The sequence below is a fragment of the Hippoglossus hippoglossus genome, chromosome 7, assembly GCF_009819705.1.
Source record: "Hippoglossus hippoglossus isolate fHipHip1 chromosome 7, fHipHip1.pri, whole genome shotgun sequence".
Taxonomy (NCBI): Eukaryota; Metazoa; Chordata; class Actinopteri; order Pleuronectiformes; family Pleuronectidae; genus Hippoglossus; species Hippoglossus hippoglossus.
The window spans coordinates 7,356,052-7,382,028 of NC_047157.1; the positions used below are offsets into that span (position 1 = coordinate 7,356,052).

The 25,977-nt window shown below is 43.5% G+C and overlaps 1 protein-coding gene across 11 annotated transcripts in view; it reads right to left on the bottom strand.

Annotated features, from left to right (window-relative positions):
- The window catches only part of agrn (agrin), a 248,933-nt gene that overhangs the window by 63,877 nt on the left and 159,079 nt on the right, over positions 1–25,977 (bottom strand). For all 11 annotated transcript variants that reach the window (XM_034591670.1, XM_034591667.1, XM_034591668.1 and 8 more), the window contains 5 exons: positions 25,330–25,554; positions 22,275–22,478; positions 10,323–10,544; positions 3,290–3,487; positions 2,398–2,598 (listed from right to left, as the gene is read on the bottom strand). In XM_034591670.1, coding sequence (XP_034447561.1) covers positions 2,398–2,598; positions 3,290–3,487; positions 10,323–10,544; positions 22,275–22,478; positions 25,330–25,554 — 1,050 coding nt within the window. The remainder of the gene's footprint in view (positions 1–2,397; positions 2,599–3,289; positions 3,488–10,322; positions 10,545–22,274; positions 22,479–25,329; positions 25,555–25,977) is intronic.

Here is a 25,977-nt window from a genome sequence, read left to right on the forward strand (position 1 = left end):
GAGAGACATAAGGGGGGTGGGAGGCAGGGAGCGAAAAGAAGAAGAAGACAAAAATAATCTATTGTATAAGCCAGGTGGTTTTCTCCGAATCAAAATGAGAAAGTGATGGAGGAAAAGGAGGACGTTCAGTGACATATGAGAGAGGAATAAAACAGAAAAACTAAGCCATCAGGCACCCCAAGCAAAGCAAAGCCTCTGGGTAGGTGGAATACAGCGTTTCTGCCTGATACCACACAACCCAAGACAATGAGGACAGAGTGTGTGGGTGTCTGTGTGTGTAGTGACAGTGAGTCTGCATCGCGGGCGAACAGTTTCACATTTCTTCATGCTCCAAATACAAAAAAGGTCACTTGTCTCCGTCAATGAAACAGTGCTAAATCGACCACAAGGAGCTTTGGCGGCACCATTCGGCTCACAGGCCCCGGGCCAGTATGACAGACAATGGTGGACAGAAAAAATGAAAAGATAGAAACACCCCCGGCTAGCAATCAAAAAGGAAGTTGGTTCCTCTCATCTCTTTCTGCTGTGTTCTCCATCTACACCCTTTTCTTCTCTCCAGCCATCCCTCCCGCTGGCAGGTATAATCTGCTCCCCTTCACACCTTGTCAGAGGATGACTGCGTTTCTCTGTGACGACCCACCAGCCACAGGGGGAACGGCACCGCCGCCGTCTGCATGACAACCAGAGGTTGCCGTGATGCGCTCCCTCCAGAGTCGTCCCCGAGATGGGGCCCGGGCGAGGGACTGTGATATGCTGCCTCGGTCTGTCAGCGCTGATCAAGATGTGATTTGCACGGCGAATTAGAGTTCATTTATAGAGTTTGTGGGGGGAACGTGGGGGAACGACGGAGCAACAGGCGTAGAAATCAGGGGACGCTCACATTAAGTGCCATCGGTCACACACGTAAAGCATAATTGGATAGAAGGGCTTGATGAAATACATAACGCAAATTCTCAAACATGAGCTGGCATTCAATAGCTGTGAAGGCAGCCCCTAATAAAAGCCAAGTGAAATGACTTGGGTTATCAAGACTCAAATGATAAATGTCTGCAGAGACGCTCCCTGTTGTTTTAACAGAACCTAGTGCTACTTCTAAACCTGCCTGTTTGGAATGGTCTGTTCTCTTGTCCTGTGATAAAGCTCTCGAGCCTCTTCAGAATGATTCCTTGTGATTAGTGAGTCCTCCTCAAACAGTTCTACTATACACTGTCACTTTTTACTGTTTGTGAGCTGGACGTTGTGTGCAGAGCTTTTTATAAACAGTCGATGGTTCAGAGTGAAGTTAGAAAACTTTGTGTTCATCCTACCTGGTTTATCTGCAATGAAGATTTTAATAGTCAATGTTTTTCATTAAATGAAACTGAATTTGCTTTATTACTGTTCAAGCGTGTGGTTTATATTTATGTTTGAATGATTTACTGAACGGCCTTTATTTTTGCAAATATTACATGTCGGCTATTTCGGAGGTATTCAGACCCAAGTTCATAACTTTTCAAAATAAAAGCTCTGTAGTTCAGCTTGACATAAAGCATAACAGCAATAAAAGGAACATTGTGCTTTTACTTTGAAGACATACTGCAAAACAGAAAGTGATTCTTGGTTAAATTATTGATTGAATATCTGTGTCGGTCTGATTTGGTGAAATGAAGAAAAACTAATTATAGACCTATTATATTTTTGGAATTAGTAGGTAGATGTTGTTCTCACTCTCCAATATAATATAATATATAATTACTCCTGCAAATATTTCACACTAAAAGCCTCCAAGGAAAATGGGAGCTTTGTGCTTTGTACGCTGGAAAGTTAATTTAAAATGTGACAATTTTAAAACTTTTAATAAGACTGTACAAGAAGGGTTTGAAATAGAGGAATTGAAAGGTAACAAAAAAAGCAAATAAAAATGGAGGAAGTATTGAATTGCATTAACAAGAAACAGCAACCAGAGAGAAGAGGAAGCGGAACAGAAAACAGGGAGGCTTGTTATGAGCTTGGCTTTATGTGCTCTTGAGGTAAATAAAGAACCTGGCCGCTATCTTGCCTCTATTTACGGCAGCTGAGGAAATGGAGTATGAGATGCACTGATACACAAACAAACAAGACAGGCAAAGCATGAAGATTATCATCTCTAAAATATACAGTTGACCTGAACTTAATCAGCCAGAAGTCATTTCTGTTCCAGTAACAGCTTTTTTTCTTCTTTTTATGGCCACACAGTGACTCTCACTTCATCTTTTGCTGTGTTAGCCTGTTGGCATCCTGCTGGTGGCATATGCAACCATTATGAAAAATCCACAGATGACTGAATACTGTATCACAGGTCAGTTGATAAAGATAATTACACCATCGCAATGGCCGACTGGTTAACATAATTACTCCATTTCAAAGTCCATTTCCTACCTTCATCACAGCTGCCGGTTTTAGCCACATCAATCCTCCTCTTCTGCATGCAGGAGGACAATCCGAGTTCACACTTGCTGTGGTAGGTGATGCCGTCGCTGCCGCACACCGGCAACAAGGCCTCGCCGAAGCACTCTGGGCACTTGCACTTGTTCTGGACACACCGGGCGCCCCAGGCACAAACAGTGCTGCCACATGTTTCTGTATCACACACACACACAGCAGAGGGACGATTCAGAGCAGGAAGGGAAAAATAAATATTCATGGAGCTAATGGATTTCATTCTCACCAGAACTTAAAATTCATCTCTGGAATAGATATTCAAATGATTCAGGCCACTTCTTTCTTACATACACATGTTTCCTCAGTAATTTCCCATCTGAGTTTTTTGTTATAATATGACCTGCCAGCCTGCAGCTTTATAAGTAACCTTATTTTTTATATCAAAATTTAATTCAGAGCCTGAGAAAAAGAATGGAGTACATCTTTGTCTAAACTTAGGATTCATGCTTAAAATCCTTTATTACATCCATCAAGGAGGTTATGTTTACACCCCTGCTCTTTTGTTTGTTGATTGGTTTTGTTTGTTTGCTAATAATATATTGCTCAATAATTTTTTTCTTTTACTTTCTTTAACATTGTGAGAAGCGTTTTTTTGACATTTTGTCTGATTTCTAAGGAAATAATTTCTTGGATCTTGATAAAAAGGAACATTTTGGCTATTGCTTACAATACGTGTGTGCAATTTGGTGCAGCTTGCTTAAACTTAAGGGGACTACTGGGCCTTGGCGGACCACTGTGCACTACGTGTTTTTATCTGATGTTGACACTAAAAAAAGAAGATACAATCTCAGTATGGGACACAAACCATATGAACATGCGCATTACTTACTGCACTCTCCTTGGCTGAGCACTCTGAGGTCCATCTGTTCTTTGCAGGCCCGAACATGCAGCTCACACTCGCTGTTGTAGGTGGTGCCGTCGCTGCCACACACAGGCTGGTGGGAGTCCACGCACTCCGACGTGCACACACACTGTCCGCTCTGGGCATCACAGATTGCCCCGAAAGAGCAGTTGGCACAAGACTCATCTAGGGTAGTGAAAAGGAAGAAGGCGAAGGCTCAGTGTCTGTGTCTTTATGTGAGCGTGTTTCAGGTATTATTACGACCCTGGTGGCAAGTTGGCTCTAAAATACATGTATACCATCAATTTGAGAAATGTTAGGTCACTTTATACTTCTTCTTTTGAGGCAGACCAGCAAATTGGATCAAATTTATTTTGTGTCATTAATCTGAAAATCCATTGAAGCGGATTTCAAACTCGCTGAAATGGATATTAAGTTGCAAAGGAATTAGCTTTTGTCAGTCTTTGGTCAGCTTTGCTCTGTGAATCTTCACATTAAACTACATCAATATTGTCACCATGGTAATCTTTATGCACTTTTTTGGTAAATTTTCAATCGACAACAAATGATAACAATGATAAAGATGCAAATGTGCTATTTTCAAACACAGTTATGAATTAACAGAAAAATCCTCAGTGTTTCAAAATTCATAATATAGATGATTGGCCATAAAACAATTAAATAGTTAGAATTCGCTGTTGTATTTTCTTTATTGTTGCTCTTGGCAGCTGTTTCATGGGGTTTAATGCACCGCAGCAGCACAAATACAAGAAGTGTGGGGATGCAAAGTTTCCATACTGAGTGTAGAATTGGTGTAAAACTTTACTGGATAGCAGACACAATTGATTTGAAATCCTTTAGAAAGGCCCACACCTGTCTGTTAAAAGGTTCAACGGTTCACATGCATGTGGGAGCTAAAAACCAAGCCATGAAATTCAAAAAAAAATTCCCCACAGACAGAGTTCTAGAGAGGAACGGATCTGAGGAAGAGGATAAAAAGAAAATGCTAAAGCACGGGGACGTTCCCAGGAGCAGGGTGGGCTCCATCACAGGAGAAACCACCCAAAACTACCTTTTTTTAGACAGCTGAAACTGAATAACTGAACACACAGAGCTTCAGAGGTTCTCTGCAAAAACTGAAGAGGCTGCCAGAAGGACACACGTCTCTGCAGCACTCCATCAATCTGGACTTTATGGGAGAGTGGTCAGAACTGCTCCTGAGAAAAAGCCACACGACAGGCTGGCTGGAGTTTGCCAAATGACACTTAAAGGACCCTGAAAGCATAAAGGAAAAAGATTGTCTGGTCTGATGAGACAAGCATTGAACTTTCTGGCCCGAATACCAATTGCTGTATCTAGTGAGGCAGGTGCTGCCAGGTACTCCTCATCACCTGGCTACTGCCGTTCCTTTGGGGAGGTATGGAAGAAACCCTGCCAACATTATCTTTCAGGGATGCTTCTGAGCACCAGGTACTAGGAAAGTGGACAGACATGAGTGAGAAAAGTTTCACTTTCCTGTTATTTACCACTTTGAAAGGTTTTTCATATGTATTCTACGATCCACAGCGATCCGAGTTTATCGGGCAGATGATTTCTACATTTGCTCTCCAAAAATATGCCTTGAGATACCGAAACCCCTTGAAGAGATTTCGGGGGGATTCACTTGGATCATTTTGAGGAAGTGCCTGAAGGTAATAGCGCAGTGGGCTCAGACATGGGCAGACTGATGTCACACGAGGGCAGGAAATGAAGGAGAAAGCCAACACGAGGCCTCGCAGAGAGAGACACGGCTTGCAGTAGACGCACCTCTCCCTCTGACACCAATTACTCCTCGAAGACTGCATTAGCGCAGCTCACTATCACATTCAATTAGGGCCAGGCTAATAACCGCTGCTGATTGAGCACTAATTGAGAGAGGCGAGGCTGGCCGCTGGAACCTTCCACATTATTAATCTGTTTATTACTCTTTTAGAGTCTCTCATTTCATTCATCTCTCCATCTAGTGCTGGCACCCGCTCCCTTCCTGGATTAACAGCCTTGACTTTGAACTGCTTATGGTTGTATATGACACTTAAAATATAGTACGCTGCATGTAGAAGCAATAGACTGTATTTTAGCAGAATAAGACCTTCCTATGATGTCAGACCTAAAAAAGAACAAGATGAGTGGAGTGTACAGGATCAATGTTTCCTCTAAATCAACTTATTTTTTTCTTTGAGGCAATTATTTGTGGTCCATTTATTTATGAGTTACAATTGAGCGAACTCCGATGAAATTTTAGCAAATAAGTGGCAACAGTTCTGCAAGTCCCTTTCTTCTTTCAACCTGACAATGCCTCTGTGCACAAAGCCAGACATATACAAATTGTCAGCAAGGGGTTTTCTGTGACAGAATAAATACATATAAAATATAAGGGTCTTTAAAATGGGGGGGGGGGGGGGGGGGGGGGGTTCCTCTGTGGTTGCGGCAGCTATAAATCAGGAAGTGGCGATAGCGAGTGTTGTCCTTTATCAGGCACTGCGTCCTGATAGGAGCCTCGCTTCTTTATCAGCTCTTGCCCCTCGCACCTGGCTCTCCACAGTGCCTGATCCTCCGGAAAGCATGCATCGCAAACAGACAAAAATGGAGGGGAGCTTCAGTTCAAAGGCAGGAAAAGAGGGGGGAATTATCGCCATTACTGTCAATATTAAGATGTCCACTTTCTGTCATCTCATTCAAATGCCTCACATGTCCGCCAGTGCAAGAGCCTCTGCAGTCTAACACAACATCAAAGGAAAATGCTTCTCATGTCAGGTCTAATAAAAACGACTACTTTATCCAAAAATTGAGCTGGAAGAGTAAACTAAAAGAGATTTGACCCAGGTAATCACCTTGTTCTGTTCAACTGCAGCTGAGCCGAGCTTTGAGCCGACACAGGGACACTCATGAGTGAATATGGGATGATATTTGTGAAGTGTTCATCACAGTCCTGACGTGAGTCTGGCAATGTGGCGTATTAAATGTATGCTGCTGTTGTGGGAAACCATTTTGGTAGTTGGAGAATTATTTCTTAAGGGTCTAAAGGTGTACTTAAAAAATGAAATTCAGGTCTTTTTGTAGTTTAATTCAGCACCTGCCGATGGACCCACTACACATCACGTACATGAGATGCAAGTGTTCATGAGATGCAAGTGTTCATGAGATGCAAGTGTTGGCGCTTACAGAGGTGCAATGACTGTAAAGAATAAAATGTATTTTTTATGATAAGAAATTAGAAAGAAATGAATTACATGAAGCTTGGAAATGAGAGTTTTTAATACAAACTCTTACTTTGGGTTTATTTAGTTAGATTTAGAGTAAGGGTCTAATTTACGTGTTTAAAACACAAATATTTCAAAAATGGCCACAACTGAGTAAATGATGTGTCACTTATTGTATATGAGAAGTAATTACACAATAGGTCACTGCATCATGTAATTGGGTAATGTATGACAGTATAACACAAAGATGGTAGTTATTTTATACTACTATAGTCTCATCTTTCCAAATTTCCTCTTGTGTCACTCCTCTAACTATCAAACCAAACTTATTTCTTTAGCTGAGGACCTGCTAAATTTAGCCAAGGTCCCCCAGAAACAAACACTGCTAACTTGCGATGCCCTGTGACAGCTCCCGTTGTTGTGTTTGATGGTACTGTTTATGGTTTTGGAAGCGAGCGTGAGGAACAGGGGCAGGGTGCTATGAAAAGTGGCCTTGAAAGTATGAAGGATTGAGTCATTGAGGAGTAAGAAAAAAACCAAAGGGCCTCCAGCTTTACAGCGTTTTGTTGATATCCTCAGTGGGAAAACTCTGAATTGTGGCCGAGGGGGTCTGGGCGGAATATTACCTCAGGATTAAGCAGAAAGAAGTAGGCTGGTTTGTGTTTTGAAGGCTTGTGAACATGCCTGGATGATAACAACTCCCCTGTCGATGCCTGCCTGGCCAACAAACTATTAACTCTGCCCCCCCCCCCCCACCCTTCCTCTGCTCCTCCTCATCTTATTTACCTCCATCTACTCGCCTCCCTCCATTTATTACTTTCCCCACCCTTTTTTCCTCTGCCCTCTTTTTTTACTGTCCGTCTCCGACCACTCTCACGCTGCTGGTGTGACCTATATTTCCTAGTCAACTGTGTATATCATATCCAACACCTGTGGGGGGAATTTGTTATTTCCCCTTTTTTTCCCAAAATGATTCCGGCACCACTGCTCTCAACTGTTTGGCTAAGGCTGTACAAATGGCCCTTTTATCCGAGGCAACTGATATCCAGCTGGGGGGTCTATTAACCGAGCGCCCCTCCAGCAGCCCACCTTACAAGGTCGCCTGCCACTCAGACGCGAGTGAAGGAAAAATCTCGGAATAATAAGAAATGTCACTCATATCGCTACTGGGTTGCATCTGAGTCATTTAGATAACCACTATTTTTCCAGCTCAGAGGGAAGGAAATTAAATCATAGCAGCGCCCATGAGAGACTGTAGCTAAACACACACAAACACACACGGTTTAACACACGTGACATTATATCCCACCTTCTGCTGCCCTCACCTGCGTCTCCTAAGATCATAGTTTTGAGTCATCGAGCCATAAATATTTATTATAGTGCATTTGGTGGGAAATAACAAAACAGAGCCAGTAAACAATATTCATATTTTTCTATGGCTATAAAAATATGAAAACATATAAAGACTGATTTAATGTGGCAGAGAGAAAACTAAAGCAATAAATCTGGACATGAATTAATGCCAATTAACAGTTAGTGTTAATATTTAGTAGTATTAGTATACTGAGTATAGTATTTGGGCGTCACAGGAAATTCTATCTTTATTCACCACTTTCTTCCATTGCTCCTGCCAACTTTTAATTCCAATGCTTAGAAGGCCATCTGAAAGTAGAATACATTATCCTCCTCTCTCTCCTTTTCTGCTCTATAAACATGTACAGTGGGTTAGTGATGGGAAGAGCCTGTGATAATTAAGTGAGATAATAGCTTGAGTCAGTCAGTTGTTATGGTGCTGAATAAGGTCCACTGAAGCTGTGCAAACAGCCCAGAAATAACCCACATCATCATAGCCATCATTCCTCGGCTGGCTCCAGCCCGGCAAGCCGATGCCTCAGCATTTTTATGGCACCGTTGCACTGATGCAGGCCTGTTCCTCTGGGAGCCAAGAAGCATCCATAGCGCTGGAATATAGACAGGGCCCCACACTCCGCCAGCGCTCTTTGCCTCCCGCTTTTTAAAATAAAGACTATTCATTACTTCAGAAGGACCCGGGGCCGACAGACCTGCCATCCACCTGCAGCGCGGCGCACCAAATTGAATCCGTCCGCCTGCCCACCGACGAAACACGCTCGTGCTCCATTTCGTTGGCATATATTCTCCTGTGCTGGATGTCATACGTGGGCAGGCAGAGAGGAAAAAGAGTCCATCAAGGACCTCTCCAACAACCACACTTGTCATCTACCTCTTTCAAAAAGAAAATCAAACTGCTGTTTGTTTTTAGGAAACAATCTAAAATAAACACGAGCCTCAAACTGTTTGCAGGCTTAATACCAGCAAACTCAGACAAATTCAGTTGTATTGATAAACCGTTAACTGCTCACCTCATCCACAAATACAGCACCTCAGAGGCCAACTCTATTTCATTCTCATTGTCGTGGGCTTGAATATGCAGATAAAAATCTTTTGTAAAACTGACTGACTGCGGTAGCTGTCAGAGTCGGGCCAAGGGGTTGATAACGCCTGCACTTCTGCCCAGTGGGTGTGAAAAGCGAATGGCTTGATTGCAGACGAGGAAAGTATACTCACTCAACAATTACAGTTCATAGGAAACCTGGCCTTGCAAGATGTATTAAACCATTCAGAGTATTCAGAGCGGGTTCACCAAGCTTTAAAAATCATTCAGAATGGCTATGTGCTCGCACAGCAAGTCTGAGGATATTTTTTCCACTTGAGGCCCCCGCTGTCACTGGTGTAATAATGACTAGATGATACTCCGACACTGCGAGACAAAGCCAAGTGACTCATGTAGCCAATTAGAGACAAAAATGCTCTGTGCTCCATCATCTCTGATAGAAAAGTGCATCTTTACTAAAAGGTCAAAACAAGCAAACCCTGGTGTAGAAGGGCTGAAGAAGAGCAGCAGAGGAGAGATGAAGAGTAATGGCCGAGGGATAAGTAAATTCAGACCTGAAGAAGTATTATCTATTGTTTATACTTTGTTGGGAAGCCCCAGGGGTTCGCGCATGAATAACTCCACATATATTAGATGTTCCAATCTGTGTATTATAATTCTTATGGGTAATGTAGCACTACTAATTAAATTGAGCGGAATTATATTCCACAGGTTGAGATCTTTTCCTACCTGCGAGATATGACTCAGGTTTCATATTCATTACGTGACTGCACTGTAAAGCTGTTTTCAGACAGAAACTCTGCAGAATGTCCGGACAATCACACATGAATTCAGAAACGTTCAAAACAACACAGGAATCTCTGAAGTGTTAAGGTGAGGGATGGTGCAGCGGCAGAGGTAAGCTCTCGAATCTCGTTGTCTTTCTAATCTTTGTTGGTGTCTTCTACGTGTGTGGCACCTTATCCTGATATTTTTGTTTTCTTTTTGTTTCTTACTGAGTTTTGCACCCATTGCCTGTTAGAAACGTTAATGGACTTGCTCACTGTGCATCTTGTGAATCTCCTGCTGTGTGCTCACATGGGCTCACTCAGACATGTGTGCTCTGACATACAGCCCCTGTGGAGAATGTCAGGAGATTATCTAGAGTTCAGTGCATGTTTGAAACCATCTTCAGAAGTAAATGGGCAAGTGGGCTTGCTAGTGTTTGTGTGTGAAACACTAACACGCCCAGTTGCCCATGTACTCTTGTACAACTTCTGAAGATGCTTGACTGAGAATCTTTACCAGATATGTCTGTATGTGACTGCAGGAATAGGTCATCGTACTATATTTCTGTAGCTGTAAGGTGTTTAGTAGTGCCGATACTCACCGCAGGGTCCTTTGTGCTGGATCTGGATGAACTTCTGAAGGGCACAACCCATCGCTCGCATCTCGCAGTGGCTTCCGTAGCTGTGGCCGTTGGATCCGCACACTGGGTCGGAAATGTGCGCGCAGGCCTCGGGGCACTCACACACCGGCTCGTTGTTCTTCACCACGCACTCCGCCCCATGTTCGCACTGCTTATCCAAGCATGGGCTTGGTATATTGAGATCTGGAGGCCCATCACCCAAGAGATAGAGAGAAAAGTTAGAGGTTTAGCTAAGAACTTGGAGGCATATCAAGTAGAGGTTGGAGAAAGGTCTGGGGCTGGAAAGGGCAAAGGTGACAGGGAGGTAAGTTAATAGTATAGCTACATGGTGAGCTGAGGGTTAGAACGGGTTTGGGGGAAGGGGAGAAATTATGGAAAATGCAATACAGCCCTATTCCTGTGACTCCTCTGCTTCCTATATCATTTCCTCCCTTGACATATCCTGACTGTTTGAGGAGTCAGTGGCATGAGGACAGCGGTTAAAAACATGGTCCTGTGGCATAATATAAATGAAACAGCCTACAAACAATGGTCGCAGAGCCTTTCTCTTTTTTTCAGGCTAGTAAATGGCTGGATTAATTGACGTTCCCAATGTGCCCCTTCAAAGGCTTCCATTTGCATCTCAGTGAGAGCCACTGCTTCTGCCAAAGCTGGTTGAACTGACATGAAGGAGCAAGAGAAGGAAGAGCATGAGGGGGAGAGTGTGTGAGACAGAGACAAAATTAAAAGAGAAACAGGCGAAGAGAAGAGAAGAAAGAGCCCTCTGCTTAATAATTCACAAAATGGCAAGCTCCTGCGCAGAGGCAGATATGAAATTTGAACATCACAGAGAGGTGTCTGCTTCAGTCTCTCCCTCTCACCACTGGCGCCAGCATGACTTCATTAAAACCAAGACTTGATTTTGCACCTATGATCCTCGGCAGCGGCAGGGCTGATATAACCTGACTTGATCAGGAGCGAGAGGAAACCAGAAAAAAAAAACACGTGCGAACAAACCTTTGATCGCAGCTTTCCGCCCCGACACAATCAATTTGTTATAGCTTTATGTGTCTATGAAAAAATTTCGTGGCATTGTGTAGACGAAGACAGGCTGCAACTGTGAGTGTGTCAGTTCGGAGGACTTGACTTGAGAATGAGAAAATTGAGGCCTTAAGAGACGATGGCGTGCACTCTGGTATCAAGAGTGAGTGAGAGGCGATGGCCTGGCTCTGTGATGATTTTACACTTGGAAGACTTCGCGCATGAGGCACGGATCACTCAGCTAAATGCGTGTGTGTCTGCAGATTAGTGGAAAAAGCCGACGGAGGCATCAAATAATATTACTGATGAGAAGCGCTGGGGAAAATTGAGAGAGGTGCATTTTACACCCAAAGTCAAACAAAACTTCTTCCTCCTCTCTAGTCGACGCTACACCTCTTGAGGGGTGGGTGCTGTCATGGAAACTGGCCCTTGTAATGACACCACCCATGGCTCCATCATTATCATGACCATTATGGAATTAGATGGCATCACAGGGGGCCAAGTTGCCATGCTTGGAGCCCCCATGATTCATTTATTAGCTCAGAAGCGTTTGGTGGTGACTCAACTCAAAGCACTAATGCTGTGGGTTAATTATCAGCTGATAACACAGACGGAGGAAATTAGCTTGTTTCACTCTAGTTTAAGTGATGCAGGGTGGATGTAACTTATGGATCAATGTCACCTGAACACGTTCAGACAAACACTGACCAATATAGATGTTGAAACAGCTAAATGAGGTGATTGTATAGGTTGTCCACTACTGTCCTGGTGTTTCCGACTAAGTTATGGCTGTACAGTACGTAACGGATTTGTCCGGATCTCGAGCAAGGACACAGACTCTCCCGTTTGGAAAAGTGAATGTCTCAGATTAGAAGGTGGAACGCAGCTATTGATTTCTGTGTTGCGATGCCAAGCTGCTGTGCATCAGAGGAGCTTGGAGGTGCCGCATAAATATGTAAGCTGTTCGGTGCTGCTTAATTTGGTATGGCTTCAAAAACAATTGATTCCTCCAGATCTCTTTTCAACACCTCGTTTGTGTGTGTGCCTGTGTGTGTGTGTGTGTGTGTCTAACACTTGTAAGCTTGTGATCTGAGCTTAACTGTACAACCTTGGCCTCCATAAAAGTTCACCAGCCCACTTCCCAAGGACAGGCTCCTAAAAACACAGCTGCAGTCTCCGATAACGCCTTTGTCTCCCATGCTCTTTGTTTCACACACATAAAAAAGATGAAAGAATTCCCCTCCAAAACTAATTTTTTTATCATCCTTCCTCTGGGGGGCAAAAATTTCCGCCTGATTTATTAACTGGAGAGGGTGTACGGGCGAAAAAGAAGGAGACAAAATTCTCCAAGTGAAAAAATCTTATGACACAGTTAAAAACCAAAAGCTGTCTTTTTACTTTCTCTTAGATGCTGGCAGAGGCTTTGAAATGGCAGCCTGTCACAACTAAGGCTTGTGGGAAGGCGTTCACGAGCCTGTTCCAGCTCTCTCTCTCTCTCCCTGGTCTGCTCCAAAGCACGAACATCCATTGTGTCCTGCATGTATCAGTGTTTCTGTCAAGCAGGTCCAGAGTAAACCAAAGTTGCTGCAAGGGTTTAAAGCTGTTTACGCATTCAATATTAGCTTGTTGAATGGGAACATCAGTTATGTCTCATAAGGTTGAGGAATTGGTTTGGTGGCCGTGCAGGTGCAGTGAGTGGTCTACTAAAAGTAATAAGAAACAGCAGTAGATAAAGACTTAAAATAGGAACGAATAATTCCATCTAATAATTCTGCTCTGCCGGTGTGTACTCAGCTCGGTTTCTGTACTAACTCGCCGGCTGAGAGAACTTTACATTCTCTGTGTCACACCAAGTTGGTATCCTCTCGGCCGCTGTGCAACTTTTCTATTTTAATTAGTGTGGTATTTTCAGGGCACGACCCAGAGGGGATTACTTCAGGCGAGGCCGCGCTGTGTCGACTCGGCCCCAGCGGAGGTCCGGGCCCGGGCCACCTCGAATACTGAGAGGACACATCCCGCTGACGTTCTGATGTGTGCTTTCCTGTCTGCCTCAAGTATCACTCCTGCCCGCTCAGTGGTGTTATCTGACAAAGTGAATAAAGTGGCGACAATGCCACGGTGTAACTTCTAAAGCGTAACAACCCCCTGTTAGGTGGGCGTGACGGCAGAGCGAGCTCCGGGAGGACTCGCTAAGCAGGCGCACACGGTTAACCCTCCGTAACATGTTGGTAAAATGCTGGGAGATTATTTTGGCTGGAGCGTCCTCCCATCTCCGCTTAGCTCATACATATGCTAATTGGACTTTTCCCCCTCGGGTCCATGTGCAATTCCAAATCGCTGCCTGTATTATGCAGGGCAGTGAATCAGTGTAATCCAGGTGATGCTTGCAGTGGCCAACTGGCAGCGGGGATCACCTGCAACTGCAATCCATTACAACCAAGGACTCCAATGGGGCACAGCCAATCTGCAGCAAGCTCCGCCTTCTGTGTTTCTTCACCTGCAGGGCTTTGATCCGACTCCCTTCGCCTTCCCCCGCATTAAAAACATTTATGTATCATATTAGTCGAGGGAAAAGGCGGTGCAGAGAAAAGAGTATATTAGCATACAGCAAAAGGCATACCCGCGGGCTGTGTCTGTCTACTGCTGAATACTTATCACAGGTTGGAGGTAAGTCGAAGCCTCTTTGTGCATTTACCCCGACGAACGTGCCGCTCTTCACAATGAAGACGAGCACAGAAAAAGCATTTGGGAAAGAAGAAAGCCGATCGTGACACGTATCTATCAGAGGTGAGACATTGTTTGTCTAATCCAAACAAGTGTTCCTAACATCAGGTTGTGTGCACCACAGTGAGCGATAAACACAAAAGGGAACAAGTGAAAACGCAACTACCGAGCTGAAAATTTATTATTCAGTATTTCACCAGTCAGGAGCTACAGCATGAGGGAGGGCTCAGAGGAAACAGAAGATGAAATGAAAAATGTATAAATTGAAAAAGAAACAAAAAAAACAACCAGCGTGGTAGCTCAAAGCCCGACGGCACGTAACACCCACAATGCCTTGAGTCACTTCTGACACCCTGTTGACCCACATTTCTCATGCAATTCCTGCACGACGACAGCCTGTGGGCAACAGTAAGTGGACCGGCGGTCCCTGGCTGCTGTCAATCCGGCTCCCACGGCAATTCCTCTAATTAACTTGATTAGGAAAAGCAGCACTGATGATCTCAGGATCCGACTTACATACTCAGACTCCACAACTGTTTGTGAGTCCAATCACCGCCGCTGCGTGTCAGCGCGCAGGCGAAGACACTCATCAAATAAACATGCAAATGATAAAATATTCTGCACTGAGTCTTGACACCTAAGGTGACTGATTTTCCCTTCCTGCTTTGCAGAGCTCTTTGTCAATGACAATGCGTGCACCGCTGAGTGATTCTGTGTTAACCTCCGAAGGCGACAGGCAACACATTTCAAGCAACAACTGGCACAGGTTTCTCTGAGCGCACACACACACACTCACACTCACACACACACACACGCGCTCAGTTGTATACACACAGGAATGACAAAAGAGCTGTGAATAAAGAATTCGTGTCTGCAAAACTAGCTTTTCCATTTGTTCACTTCTAGTTTGTCTGCCAATGCATTTCTCTCAGAGTGTGTCTTCTTTAGTGATTTTACAGAATGATCCTCCTCTGTGCTCTCAAGTCACGCTGCGGCTCGTCTCACTGTTTCATGAACGGCCAAACTACTGATTGAGAAACTCCTCTTCTTCTTATTCTAATAGCAGACGGGGAGTTTTTTGTTGAGCCACTTCACACTCACACTGTCACCTCCATTGATTCAGTGGAAGTGATTATGCAGCACAATAGTGTGACTCCTGTTTGTGATACCAACTGGGCCAAGGTTTAATAAAGAAGAGATTTTTTTTAAATATACTTTTTCAGAATAAATATAATGCATTTTACAAACAGTCCATCTATCTGATTTTAAATGAATAGAACTTTTAAAATGTCTTATTGTCCAAAGAATGTTTCACACTTCCATTTAGGGAAACAGGAGAGGGACTAGTAGATCAAAAACTACAAAAAGAGCTCCCGCACACTGTCCAACTTGCAATCAGTGATTTATTATGCTGCAACGTTTCGGTACCAGACCTTCATCAGGCAAACAGTGTCTCATCGTGAAGTTATTTTGAAGTTGCCCCTTGTTGAAAGTGTCTCTGAAGTTTTTGTTTTATTTAAAATGATAAACCCTATTATGTGGTTTTCGATCTTTTGTATTAACTTTTACCATCAGATGGGTTTTAGTCCATTGCACATCTGGTCTCTTTCTTCACTGTAGAGCTTTTTGCTGCTTCAGCTCACTGGGAACACTGCTGTCTATTATACACACACACACACAGACACACACAGACACACACACAGACACACGGTAGGAACAACTCTAAACAGTGACTGAACAGTGACTTTGCGACACATGAATACTCAACCAGCAGCTTCAAATATACAGTATATTTATAAAGCTGCAGGCAGAGAATCCCGGGGCCAAGCCAAAAAAAACCCATTGTGCAGAGTACATTACACAAAGGTGATGACACATTCATCATATTTTAACAGAATGAAAATCCTGTTGATAAATAGACTTCCTGTTGCATATGATGAAGATAAATTAAGTCGTCTTACATATCATCCAACTTTTTATGGGGTTGAAGCCAAGTGACCTTTTGTACTAACTCTGAAATTTGTTCCAGAGTTTTTTTTAGTGCCAGTTTTCATAGAAAGAATAACAGCCTTTGAAATCATTAGAGTGCCAGTGCCACCCCACAGTGCTTGGTCCTTTAAATATACTGCAGCAGAACACTTAACACATTTCTAATACAATAGCTCTGTTGTGCACTCACGCGTCGTTGTGTAGTTTGTGCTGGTGACCTGCTGTGCTGACAGTCACAGGCACATGGGAGGGTGAGGAAAAACAAGATTTCCCTGCTTCAGGCTAAAAATATCCTTCATGTCTTCCACAGCTATGAGACATTTAATCAAAACCTCTCGCAAAGCATTTACAACCAATTACAAGTTTACCAAAGCAGATATTCACTCACGTTTTAGTCAGACACTGGTCGAGGGCAGTCTTTGCTCAAGTGTGAGGTTGAAGTGATGATTTAATCAATTCCTGTAGTTGGATTGGTGTGTGTGTCTGTGTGTGTGTGTGTGTGTGTGTGTGTGTGTCATGGCGTCGCAACATGGCTCTATTGTGAAGTAGGTGATGAAAATTACAGCACAATCAATCATCGTGACGGCAAACGTGATGGAACTATAGAGTAAGAAAAGGAACAACAACAAAGATCATATTTTGTAACAGCTGAGGAGCTGTGTCATTTCATCTGCTTGTGTGTTGACGACAAACGACTCATCCCATTGTCACACAACTCTTATATTCAGGCTCATAATCGAACTGGTCAGACCTATTCACCCTCTTCCTTCCCAGCAGCCCGCTCTGATTCACTTCCAGGAAATCCTTCACTGGCTCACTTGTTCTCGGACATCTTAAAGATCTGTGACTCCGCCTGGTTGTGCCTTAATCAATTTAATGAGTTAAAAGAGCTTTAGATATCAATCAGATTGTTTTCTGTGAGAGGGACTAGACAGAAGACCACAGAGGTGAGTTCTCTGCACGACGTTTTTGTGTGTGAGGGTGATTACAGACGGGGGGGCGGGAGGAATTGGGGGAATGACATGAAAAGAGATTTATGACAGTGTCAGAATGCGGGAATTTTATCCGTTTGACAGCTGGCAGGACGATCGATCACCCTGCCCCCTGCACCACTCAGCCAATGAAACCAGAAAAGAGATCATTATTTATCGAGTAATGATAATTTCATAAATCAAACCCTTACTTTTCAGACATATAAAACTTTTTCTGTCTCTGGTGTGTGTGTGTGTGTGTGTGTGTGTGTGTGTGTGTGTGTGTGTGTGTGTGTGTGTGTGTGTGTGTGTGTGTGTGTGTGTGTGTGTGTGTGTGTGTGTGTGTGTGTGTGTGTGTACAATGATGACACAATTCTCCTTGTGCTGTTGCCGTTTGACAATGCGAGACCACAAGCACAATGGAAGAGTGTGTCTCGCTATGTACAGTGTTTGTGTGCGCACACACACACACACGCACACGCTGCATGCATCCCTGGGTGTCTGTTATCTCTGAAGTATCGTAAGTTGCAGTGTTATTACAGGGAGGCACCTATAGCTCAATTTAACTCAGACCTACGAACACAATGGAGTGAAAAGAAACTTCAAAAGAACATAAGGGACAAAGAAAGTTCTAACATGTTCACGCACAGACTCACGCACGCACAGACGCACGCACAGACGCACGCACGCACACACACACACACACACACACACACACACACACACACACACACACACACACACACACACACACACACACACACACACACACACACACACACACACACACACACACACTTTGCAGGGCACATCATCTGTCTGACTAAACCAGAAGTCTCAGTGGGCACCTACGCCTGCCTCTTTTGATGTTTAATTAAAACTGAATCGGGGGGTGTTGTTTGTGGCTCCCTGTTTTGAACAATATGCAAATGTCAATAAAGAAATGCACATTAAAGAAACATGCTACCAGTCGCTGACGGCTGGCTGCGATGCGCAAGGGAAGAGAGGAAGGATGAGGAGAGAGGGGGAAGAGGAAGAGGAAGAAGAAGACGAGGGGTGGGGGCGTAGGATTCAGACACTATTTGCCAGAAATAATGAAACGGAGCAAAACACATAAACGCTCACACTGTCATTTCCATAACGAGAATTATGCGCAACTCTGACGGCTGAATACTGCAAATGAGTGCCTGGGCCTCCTGATGCTGACAACTGGACACACACTCGGTGTTCAGCTCCGTCCCCGTGTCGGCAGGACGGACAGATCGCTCTCGCCAGTGTCACAACAATGATCAAAAATGTGGACAGAAACTCTGGCCAAAATTACGCAGCGTGTCCGCTTTGTGGATTTGCTGACTGAGGAACTATGACATGAAGCAGCACGAGCAGTTTACTCAGGCTCTAGCATGGATGCTGGTTTATCAGAGGTTTCATGGGAAATAACAAAAAGGCCTAGGGAGATCAATTTAAGACGAGTAAAATAAAAAAAGACCACCAAAAATGATCTGTATATGTAATGTCTTAAAATATACACGTAAATAACAGAAATAAACATTGTCACTAATAGACCTAAAAGGGAGACAAATTTGACCTTGTCTACACTACTAGGGATTTTTTAAAAACAGATATTTTCCTTGTTTTACAAAATATCCCCAGACCAGAACAAAAAACGCTCAAACAAACATGCCGGGCCATTAGGTGGCGATCAAGTCTACATCAACTATCTGTCAAATACCAGAGAGGAAAATTGTGAGCGTGCTCAGTGAGCATCTGCTCCTTCGACTGTCATAACTTTAAAACAGAGTAGCCCATCATGTCTTTAGTAAATTTGGACCATTTAATCTGTTTCATCCATTCATGGCCGATCCTTTCAGTCACACAGCCTAAGGCGCTATGGTGAATCAGAAGCTAAAATGGGATTTGTTTGTTAATTTTGTTTGTAATTAGACTTTTCTGTGCCAAAGAAAAAACGGCATATAACATGTTTTTTGTTTCTGGCGCATGTTTATTACACAGAGCAACAATGGGCATGTGCAAAGTAATCTGTGACGTCGTTTCCCAAACTCTCTGTTTTACATGTGCACACGGATGCACAGAAACTGCAGTTTTTAAAAATCTACACTTTGGAAGGTGTTTGTAAACATCTGAGTTTTAGGAACTGAAAACGCTGTTTGCCTGTGGACGAGAAGCATAAACTCAGAGGAAAAGGTTTCTGTTATAAGTCAAAGCCGCGTTTAAAATGGACTAAAACAACAACCATAAAATTGTATTTTTGACTGGAAAAAAATTCAATTTTCATTTGTGTGCCTACATATTAAAAACCTTCATCACTTGTTATAACTGAGACACTATGATTGTCTGGGTGTTTCTGTCGATCCGTTTACACTGGGAAACAATTTGGAAACAAAGTGCCGAGTGCAATATGGACATTTTGTGATATAATTTGAAAATCTGCCAACTGTTTTCACATGTATATATATTTATGGAAGTCTGTGCTGCCCGGGCTTTGGTTGTGGGTTAATATAATTTGCTGCTGAATCACATCCCTCTTCATTCTGCTTTTATTGGAAACAAGAAATTTACAATGCACCAGGGCAACAGGCTTCTAACTTCTTACCACAGACAAAATGTTGACGGGGTGAATAATGATCAGGGACATACATTTTTCTAAATCAATGCATGGCTACGGTGTGGTCAAACGTATGGAACAATTATGGTTGTGGCAAGTAGTTTAGGAAACTGAAACAAGTGATTAAGGTACGGGATTGATTGTAGATAAGGATAAAAAGAAGTGAAGATTAATCGTTGCTCTGCCGAGGGACACAAACCCCTGACGTCGGGCCCCGTCCTTTCTGCCTAGTCACATAATAGACTCCCTCCTTTCTTTGACACTGAACAGTGGTTCTGAATGTAAACTACATTCTGCAGTACAGCCCCACACTTCCTCAGGTGGAGAGAGTGCTGACTGCTGCATTTTACTGGTTAAACCAGCAAACGTCGCCGGCTGCAGATGATATCAGCTGGAGCTAATAAACATAAACACCAGGAGCTACTTGCCCAATTTTCCACTGTATGTAGTAAACATGCTCCCCACTGGCCAGAGTTTATACAAAGCCATTAAATGAAATGATCCTTCTGATTTGTTTACATCAATTTTAGGGGCTTAGGATCCTGCAGTTACACTTTGATGCACATGATACGACTGATCTGAACCCAACGGCTGAATAAGGAACTCCAGCAGGGGCGGATCCAGGGGCCAGGGGGCACATGGCCCCAGCTGAAACCTGATTGGCCCCTGAAGTTCCTCTGTCCTGTCTTTAGTCTCTTTTCAAATGCACTTACTGAATTCACTGACAATACTTAATAATAAATATGACAATTTGTTAAGAATATTTATTTTCTAACCTTTCAAAATATATTCAATGATGTGTGGTTTTGCTTAACACTATACAACGGTAAACAAGGAATGACTTGAATGTGCACCTTACTGAACCAGGAATTGTGCATGGATGCTGGACATATAATTGGTCCCTCTGTGAAAACTGTGGCCCCTTTATGGCCCCTGAGAAAAGTCCTCCATCCGCCACTAAATTCATTCAAGGAAAAGACTACTATGCATTCAATGTTTAATCAACTTCTCATTGTATGTTGTAGCTAGTACACAACCTGGTGTGATGACTGGCAGACAAAACACACCAACGGCACCGCCCACACTTCGGCTTTCCACCATTTTCCAGAATGCACCGATGTAACAGTCTCTGACGTGTTTCCATTTACTTTTGAAGGTTTCTACATTCACTTAGAAAATCGTATTGATCTGCAATGACACATCATATAAATGTGGGTAATTCCGGACCTGCTCACACAGCTGGTCTTCAAAACTGTTGCTGATGCCCTTGTTGACATGCCCACTGACCCTGTCAAGGACTCACTACTGCCCCAGACCTTTATGAGGGTACTGCATCTTGAGCACGCGTCACGTTACTTTCTGAGGATATGCAGAACCTACGCACCAAACGGACACAGGATACTCGAAGCAGCCATCTTGCGTACGCATACGCAGGGTTAATAGCAAGTAGTCCACCTTCTGAGTCAGCTAAGGCCAAACCTTTGTGTTTGAGTTGTTTTCAGGTGTTCAAAGAAATCCTAGAATGATAGAATGTACGGCATTCAGAAGGACTTAACAAAACACAGTTAAACTTCAACTCTAGTGCAGCTTCCATGGTCACAAATGGTCAAAAAAAGAGCTGCGTGCATTCATCAAGCAGATACAAGCTTTTATGAGACAGTCCTATTGATGGAGAGAGGGACCGTTTTGGGAGGCGAGGTTGGGAGCTGGCGTGCAAGACTGCATGCAGAGAGAGAGAGGAGTGCTTCGGCAGTGGGAAACAGGTGAATTCTTTTTTTCTCCGTTAGACAGGGAATAAAACACAGGGAGCAGGGAGAGAGGAAGACTTCTCCAACCTCCAGTTTACATCTTTGCAGGAGCGTAAACAGAGGGGAAAGACATTAATGACACAGAGACACACACAAGGAGTGAGAGGAAAAAGGGCAGCGGTACAAGACCCCTCCTGTTAGGTCCACACGGTGAGAGGGGAAGGGCTTCACCCCTCAGAGTCCGCCTGATGAGGTCGCCCACGGGGTGACCCCACTTTTCACCTGCAGCCACACAGCCGGGAAGACGGCCACACGGACAAAGATAGACAGACAGACTGACTGACGCACTGAAACAAGAAAGAATAGCTTTTTTTTTATACAAGAAAGGCAACACACATAACATAGAGACAAAGACAGAGGAGGGGGAAAAAAGAAGATAGAAGCCACCGAAGTGGAAGAGTAGAGGAGGAGAAGGAGACAGACAGCGGCTGGATGAAATATGAAGGTGGGGTTTCAGTTTGGGTGTGTTTTTGAGATGGGGAGGATGGAGCGTGACGAGGGTGAGGAGATGAATGGTAGGTGAACGAGTGGAGGAAGGCACACCCGTCCTGTCTGTTTGAGTTACCCCCCCCCCACACCCCCCACCCCAACTCAGAGATCATTTATGAACCATTTCAGACACTTCTCAGTAAACACAGTGAGCCGAGGTGATACAGAAGGAGAAACACACCGAGTATACATTAAATATAAGCAGAGAAAGACAAAGAGGGATTGAGAGAGAACAACGTTAGTGTTTGTAAAGCCCCCCCCTTTCCCATCCTCCAGCGCCACTCACCACAGGGCCCTGGGTGCCTGATGGGGATGAGGGTCTTGCTCAGGCACTCGGCCTTGCGTCGCATGCAGTCGTTGGTGTAGCTGTGGCCGTCCATGCCGCACATGGGCTTGTAGGTGCCGTCGCACTCGATGGGCTCGCAGGAGCATCGGGCGTTCAGCTGCTCAACGAGGCACACGGCGTTGAAGAGACACTCCTCCTTACACTCTGAAATGGTAGAAGGGTAATAACATAAGTGAATTCAGCATCTGTACATCGCCTATAACCCCTTAACCCTAACCTATGTCCAGACGCCCAAATCTATTAAGTAACCCCTCATTCCTGATATGGAAGAATCTGCAATTATAATATTTTTGCAACTCAGTTATTCTGTTGTTTCCTGTTTTCTGTCACCCGTCTGTACAGACACTGATAAGGCTTTTTAGAGCCACATCCATCTGCCAGTTTGGGACAGTGTGACGGATCCAACACAGAGGAAAGGACAACAGAAGTACTCAGCAAGCGTAAAAAACCCAACATGTCATGCTAGCAGGGTAGCGACAGAGAGATGATTGTTCCCGCCGTGTGACACTGCTGGTCCAAGCATGGGGAAATAAATCCGTTTTCATCCAAACAGTAATTACATGTTAGACTGGACTGATGTCACCAGCAGCGCGTGTAAAAGCTTGTCGTTCCCGCGGCAGAGGTTAAGCCTTTTGTGGAAATACCTGAAACTGAATATACATTTACGACAATTAATTCTCATTCAAAGAGGAATCAAATGGCCTGTTCACAGCTGTAGAGAACAAATATCCCAATGCCAGACTGGTAAAACTGGTCGGACAAAAGAGCACGAGATTGTTTATTGGTTTCTGCTTTTCTGTCCTTTTGTTCAAAACGCATAAGGTGAAAAGCAAATCAGGGAATTTGTTTTCTTCATTTTTGGAAAATTTACTTTGTTCGATGATGAATTTTATCAGAGCTCTGCAGCCATCAACACAGAAATAATTGCTCTCTCAACACAGTGGACTGGATATGTTCTTTTTACCTCCACCAGATAGGTACGGTTCGGCCGTTTGTTTGATTGTTGCTTGAAACTGGATGGGAGGATGCATTATGGGTCAGGAAATAGCCCATTAACTTTTGGTGCGGATCCAGGAATTTTTAAGCACTTTCTTTAACATTGCGTTTTTCAACAGGATTAATTTATAGATGTTGATGAAAAAAATCTGGCATATATCAAGAGTGTGACATTTGGTAAAGCTTGATTGAATTTAAGGCGGAGGTGTGTGCTCTTGAGTGCTAATCTAGGTTTGTCATTAGTTTTATTACAATATTATTCATGGCAAAAAAAAAATTTAACAAGCAAAACCCCAAACACACTCTGTGAAGTGAGACTTAACATCGTGGACGAAGTTATTTCATGCTCTTTGGTGATGTAACTTATGACAACTTACTGGAGATCGGGTTTTCCACGCTCCCATCTAACTTTAATAATAAAGTTCCCCCATAACTTTATTCATTTGGGGAGCTCAAGAAAATTAATTTCAGGGTCAAGTTAAAGTCTTAACTATTTGATTCATTACATTTTGACTCACTAAGCAGAAATCTGCGGTATAAATTAAGAAGAAAGAAAGAAACACTGCTAATGGAAAAATGGAAAATTTTGCATTGAAGTGAGAAAATCCAATTTGAAGCAGGCCTCTGTTCTGCAGGGGCTCACCAGGCTTCGAATATATTTCATTCCTGATCAGTGGATCAAATTTGTACAGCAATTCAGTTGCTTCTTCTTCTTTTTCTTTAAAAAGCCGTCATGCCACACTTAATTACATCGCTGCTGTATCAGAGTGAGAGGGCTACAAGGATGTGCGATGTCATGGTTACAAGTCGAAATGGCCATTTTCATTAGTTACCAATTTGTAATTTGCTTAGGGGTACGATTTCATGGATCTCTGTTTCAAATTGAATTATTCTTTGATTTGAAAAAGGCAGAGCAGTAAGGGTGGTGAGAAGAGAAAAGAGAAAGACCTTAATCCACTTGCCCACAAACACACACATCCCAACACACAAAACCGACACGAAAACACAAACTCACAACGCTACTTAGGCTGTGCAATTTAAAACCCACACACTCCATCGGTCTGTCAAGCGGAGCAGGAAGAAGACCCGGGGTGTGTGAAAGAAGTGTGTATCAGCCCTCACTGTCCACTGAACGTAAGTGTGTCCAGAAGTGATCTATTCTTGTCTTTGCCGTTGTCAGAGGTCTCACTGCATGGACGGGGGGTCTCTGCACATCACTGCTATTAACCAGCACAGATGCTGCCGCATGAAGCCCCGTCGACAACACAACGGCAAAATTGGATTTCCTCCGATGGCTATCAGACATACAGTAAAAGCTGACAGCCCTTTGTTGACTAAGGCTTAAGGCGCGTGTTCTAATAGCACAGATAACAGCCCTGGAGGCTCTTATCAGACTGAAGGAGGCTACTGCTGGCACGGATACAGTACAGATCCCGAGACCTGAGAGTCATTTATCACGGCACCACAGCCAGATTTTAATTCCAGTTCGCCTGTTCCTGCTCAAATCTAGGACAGAGATCACGTGCAATATGTAAAATTACAAGATTACATGTATCATAGTGTGATGCAGATGCCTCAAGATTGTGTTTTCATTACTATTTGTTGATTGTTAGCCAGAACGCTTTGCTCAATCCTTCAAAACCCATCTCACTACTTGTCGTATACAAACGCAGATATGTTGCCATATTTCAATGTAATCATTTGTCTCCTCATATCATTTATCAGGATAATAAGAAGAAGACGACAGGAAGGATCTGCCAAAACACCAAATCATAAAAATGATGAAAACCCTTCATGAATGTGCAAAGTATAATGTAGGTCTTTTAGGTCTGCTATATCAACAAAAATGTCCAATATTCCCTGGATCTGAATCTTAATGTAGACTGAAACATTCACAAGTGATCCCAGGTCAAGATCTTTTTTATGAGATCTCATTGCAGCTAATATTTTTTCATGGGTTTTTAACCCCCTTTAAAGGAAGCACAAAAGGTGTCCTTACCCAGCCTCCTGCACCGTCCTCCGTGGATCTTCCTGAGCTTGATGCCTTTCTGGATGCCCCTTGCTGTCATGGCACACTCGCTGGGGTAGGTTTCACCGTCACTGGCGCACAGAGGCTCTCTGTCCGGAGGGCACGACTCCGGCAGGCCAAACATCAAGGTCTGGCGGGTGTGAGACTCCACTCGGCACATTGTGCTCAGACTGTTCTCGTTGTCTTTGCACGGGTCTGCGGAGACACAGGCATTCATGAGTACAGTATGTGCTGCAGTATACATTTGCAGAATATGTAGTAAAGGTTGATCTGGAAAATATTTATGCAGGTTATATAAGAGAGCTGTGGGGCTTTCATCGAAAACATCTCCTGGTCCTCTGGAGAAAACTGAACGACAATATTTGGCAAAAGGAAAACTGTGACAGGGTAATATTTGTCCTTGCTTAATTACTTCAAAATCCAGCAACTGTTGATTTTATTTCCTAAGTAAAGACCCTGTTAGATAGATTGTAAGTTGTAGTAAACAACAATATACCTGTAATATGATGTTCAGGACAAATCAACTGAATATAAACTGAATGCAATAACAATATTAGTCTTGTAAATTCAGAGGGTAGATAAGAAGAAAAGAGAGGAGAGTAAGAGTGTGAAGAAGAC